Raw genomic sequence first — 4,189 nt, forward strand, 5'->3', positions numbered from 1 at the left:
TGCTGGGTACCTGCAATGTTCCAGACACTGTATTAGATGCCTCATATTGCATTATCCCATTTGATCTATCCAACAACTCTTAGAGTGTAATACCGTTCCTATTTTAGAGATAAGTAAACTGGAACATAACAACGTCACAAAATTATTAGGCAAGAGCCTAGATTTAAAACCAAATCTGCCTGGCTCAAAAATCTTATCTTCCCTTATTTCCATGCCCCCTTACCAGGTACTCTATTAGCCCTCTTTGTTCAGTGAGCCAACAGAAATTGTTCAGAGGCTTACAAGGATGGCCACATAAAAAGATGGCCAACTCAGACCATGGCAACCACCCAGGAGCTCTGCTTTCTTTCTTCAACAACTTCAGCACAAGTTCAAACTGACCTTAGGACCAGATGATTCCTCACTGGAAGCAGACAAAAGTAGTGTGGAAAAGAAGTAAAAAATACTGGCTTTCCTCCAACAAGAAACCCAAAAAGACCCAAAGACTCAAAGAAGCCAATACAATAAACAGAATCTCTTAAGACTTGATACCTTAAGACAATAGTAACAAAGTAAATCCATTGCATTAATTTATTGAGATAATGTTATTCTAGATCTACTTATCATGTAGACTAAATGCATGATATAAATCTAGAACCTATGGGTTGTGTGATAGTTTTTGTACTATTTCAGGTATTTTTCCACTAACTCCTTTTCACATCTTTTTCTTTATGTTACAGAATTTTGCACTAATCATGACTATCTTCTTTTCTTTCTCATAAGGGAGGTCCGTTATCCTTCCTTAAATCTCTATTGCCACATAACATTTACATTTTTTTTCCTCCAACAAGAGGCAATTATCAGTTTACCAGCACTTACGAAGATATTCAAGTCTCATCCTATCTTTTCCAGTTCAGGAGTTAGATACCGTACATTTAGAAGAATATCTAAACTCCTTTTGTTAGGCATGGATCCTCAAGGTAAAAGCAGACTCACTACAAGGGGTTAATGAAAAAAAAGCCTTAAAATAGTCTAAAGACAAAAGGAATCATTTCAGAGCACTCTAAAATTCTATTAAAATCACATATATTGGTTTCTAGCATTTCCTAAATTATAGAGATACTTAGTAAACAAAAATAAATATAGTATCTTCATGAAACTTACAATCAAAGTATATCAATAAATTAGTTTCCAGCTTCATTCATTAATTTACCTAAAAATATTTAAATGCCAGCTATTCACCGGCACAGTGATAAATACTGCAGCTAATGACGAATTATAGTCTTTACTCTCAGGGACGTTATAATCTAACAGAACCTGAACTCAACTCCATCAGAATTTCTTCTGTAAATATGGATAATGTTAAACAATCTTACCACTTTCAGTTTTTTTATAAGACAAAATTAACAATCAGTAACTATTAATTATAAAAGAAAATCAGACAAAATGACCAGGAATTGTAATTAGAAGTCCATTATAGAAGACAATTATAGTCAGACAACTTTCGTACAATTTGGACCTCCAAAAAGAAAATCATAACAGTAAAAACTGTAAGTGAAAGTGGCATCTCCTCTGGAATGATTCACAAACTGGAGCATTGCAGCAGACAGCTGACCACAGCACACCCTACTGGCCGTTGCATGTTCTCAGTATATTCAGTTTTTCCTTTAAAATAAAACAAATAGTCAAACTCTTAGAAGCAGAATGAGAATGGTGGTTGCCAACAGCTGGGCATGGCGAAAAGTGGGAAATTGCTAATTAATAGGTATAAAGTTTCAGTGATGCAAGAGGAATAAAGTCTAGATATCTGCTCTACCCCACTGAGTCTACAGTTAACAATATTATTTTATATAATAAAAAAATCTGCCAAGAGGGTAGAGCTCATGTTATTTTTTATCACAATAAAATAAAAATTGAAATTAAAAAATCAAAAAATACACAAAAAAGTTGTAGAATTTGACTACTTTCATTAGATTCAAAATTTCAAATGTTAGCAAACATCAAATAACCCATCTACATCTTTATATAGTATATGACTTCACCATACCCACTATATAATACTATATAGCTGCTAAATTCTAAACAATATAAAATACCAGGATACTTAAACTAAATTTGTCACCATTAGTTTCTTTTCAGCCAAATAACATTGCCAAATAAGAAAATTCTCAAAAATAAGAAATATATCCAATTAGAAGATATCGATACAACCCAAATCTTAACGTCCATTACACTGTATAACACTCCAGTCTTCTCAACAGAAGTGTAGGTACACAAATTGATCTTTGGTGAATATTTAGGGTATCTGAACACTTTTGAGTAACTGTAGATGTGCTCTGAAAAGGAATCAGGAAGGATTAGATTTCCAGGTTGCTCTATTTTACAACATTTGTTGTTGTATAATTAGTTGTGAATGGTTTGCTCATCTGTCAGTACTGATGTCTTTGTTCTCCTAGTGTATCCAGTATTTCACTGTCTTAAAGCTTCATATTGTTTCGTATCCCTATTCGTAAAGGACTATCATATCTTGAGATAGGAAGGCACAGATTTGCTTTACTAGTCCCTAAATGTTCTTGGCAGAATTGCTGACTCTTAATTTCAACGTCGTTTCTATGTGTAAACAAAGGCTAGTGGTGATGAATTATTGGTATTGAATCTGTCACAAATTCGCCTCCATGTCGTGCTTTCATGTCTTTTGTCTCCCCCAGGAACATGAGGAATCACACAAAGCTGACTGAGTTCATCCTACTGGGAATACCTCAGACAGAGGGACTGGAGACTCTGCTCCTTGTCATCTTCTCATTCATTTACCTCTTCACCCTGCTGGGCAATTTACTCATCCTTCTAGCAATTGTGTCCTCCTCTACCCTTCACACTCCCATGTACTTCTTCTTGGGACTCCTGTCTATTTTTGACATGTTGTTCCCATCTGTATCTTGTCCCAAGATGCTACTCTATCTCTCTGGCCAAGGCCGAGCCATTTCTTATAAGGGCTGTGCTGCACAGCTCTTCTTCTATCATTTCCTGGGTTCCTCAGAAGGCTGCCTCTATTCTGTGATGGCTTATGATCGCTTTGTGGCCATCTGTCACCCACTGAAGTACATGCTCATCATGAGACCTGGAGTCTGTGTTGGTTTGGTCATGGCAGCCTGGTTGGTGGTCTGCCTTCATGCCACCATCCTGACATCCATTACCTTTCAGCTCCCCTACTGTGGCCCCAATCGTGTGCACCACTTCTTCTGTGACATTCCTGCCATCTTACCCCTGGCTTGTGCTGACAGCTCCCTGGCCCAGAGAGTGGGCTCCACTAATGTTGGTTTTCTGGCTTTAATGCTTTGGTTGAGTGTTTGTGTCTCCTACATGCGCATTGGGATTGCCATTTTGAGGATCCGTTCGGCAGAGGGCAGGCAGAAAGCTTTCTCTACCTGCAGCGCCCACCTCACTGCAATCCTCTGTGCCTATGGGCCTGTGATCATCGTCTATCTGCAGCTCACACCCAACCCCTTGCTTGGTGCCATGGTGCAACTATTAAATAATATTGTCTCCCCCATGCTGAACTCGTTAATCTATTCCTTAAGGAATGAGGAAGTGAAAAGATCCTTAAAAAGGGTTTTCCACAATGTAGTGTCTACTGCTCTAGAATAAATTTGGGGTTAGATAAAGGATTTTAGAAATTTATTGTCTTTTAATATCATTCTCCTATTTCTTCTTTTTAAATGAATAAACAGAATAGAAAACGCTTCCTCTAAAGCATTACATTTTGTTTACCTAATACGACTTTCTATCTTTGTGTGCAAACCCTGGGGCCCCATAACTAATACTATCCTCAGTACCTTAATCTGAGGAAAGAAATCCAAGGCACATAGCAAAGAGCTGTAGATGGATTTCTTATTCTTAGAATGGGCGGCCAGTTTTGCCTGGCTGGTAACAGTGAGGATCTGTGGCAATCCAAGTAGCACCTTTAATAGCCATCTCTGTGCCAAATCACCCTTGATTCCATTTTTTGCTCCATTGAGAATGTAATTTTTCCCCTTTTCTGCCTATAAACAATTCACTTCCTCCATGTTTCTGAGAATAGTATTAATTTCCATTGACAGAACATGATCTGTTTTCCAGGCACTGTGAGGAACATTTCACAGATACCATCTTATGTAATCTTTTTTTTTAATTAATTAATTAATTAATTTTATTTATTTATTGGCTGCACTGG

The 4,189-nt window shown here is 37.2% G+C and overlaps 1 protein-coding gene across 1 annotated transcript; it reads left to right on the top strand.

Moving 5' to 3' along the window:
* Positions 1–2,691: 2,691 nt before the first annotated feature.
* On the top strand, positions 2,692–3,624 carry LOC130860954 (olfactory receptor 148-like). Its single transcript, XM_057749477.1, has one exon. The coding sequence runs from the start codon at positions 2,692–2,694 to the stop codon at positions 3,622–3,624; it is 933 nt and encodes a 310-aa protein (XP_057605460.1).
* Positions 3,625–4,189: the final 565 nt, after the last annotated feature.

Source organism: Hippopotamus amphibius, chromosome 9, assembly GCF_030028045.1.
Source record: "Hippopotamus amphibius kiboko isolate mHipAmp2 chromosome 9, mHipAmp2.hap2, whole genome shotgun sequence".
Taxonomy (NCBI): Eukaryota; Metazoa; Chordata; class Mammalia; order Artiodactyla; family Hippopotamidae; genus Hippopotamus; species Hippopotamus amphibius.

Coding starts and splice junctions, on each gene's coding strand:
- LOC130860954 (XM_057749477.1), top strand. CDS start 2,692: ATGAGGAATCACACAAAGCTGACTGAGTTCATCCTACTGGGAATACCT.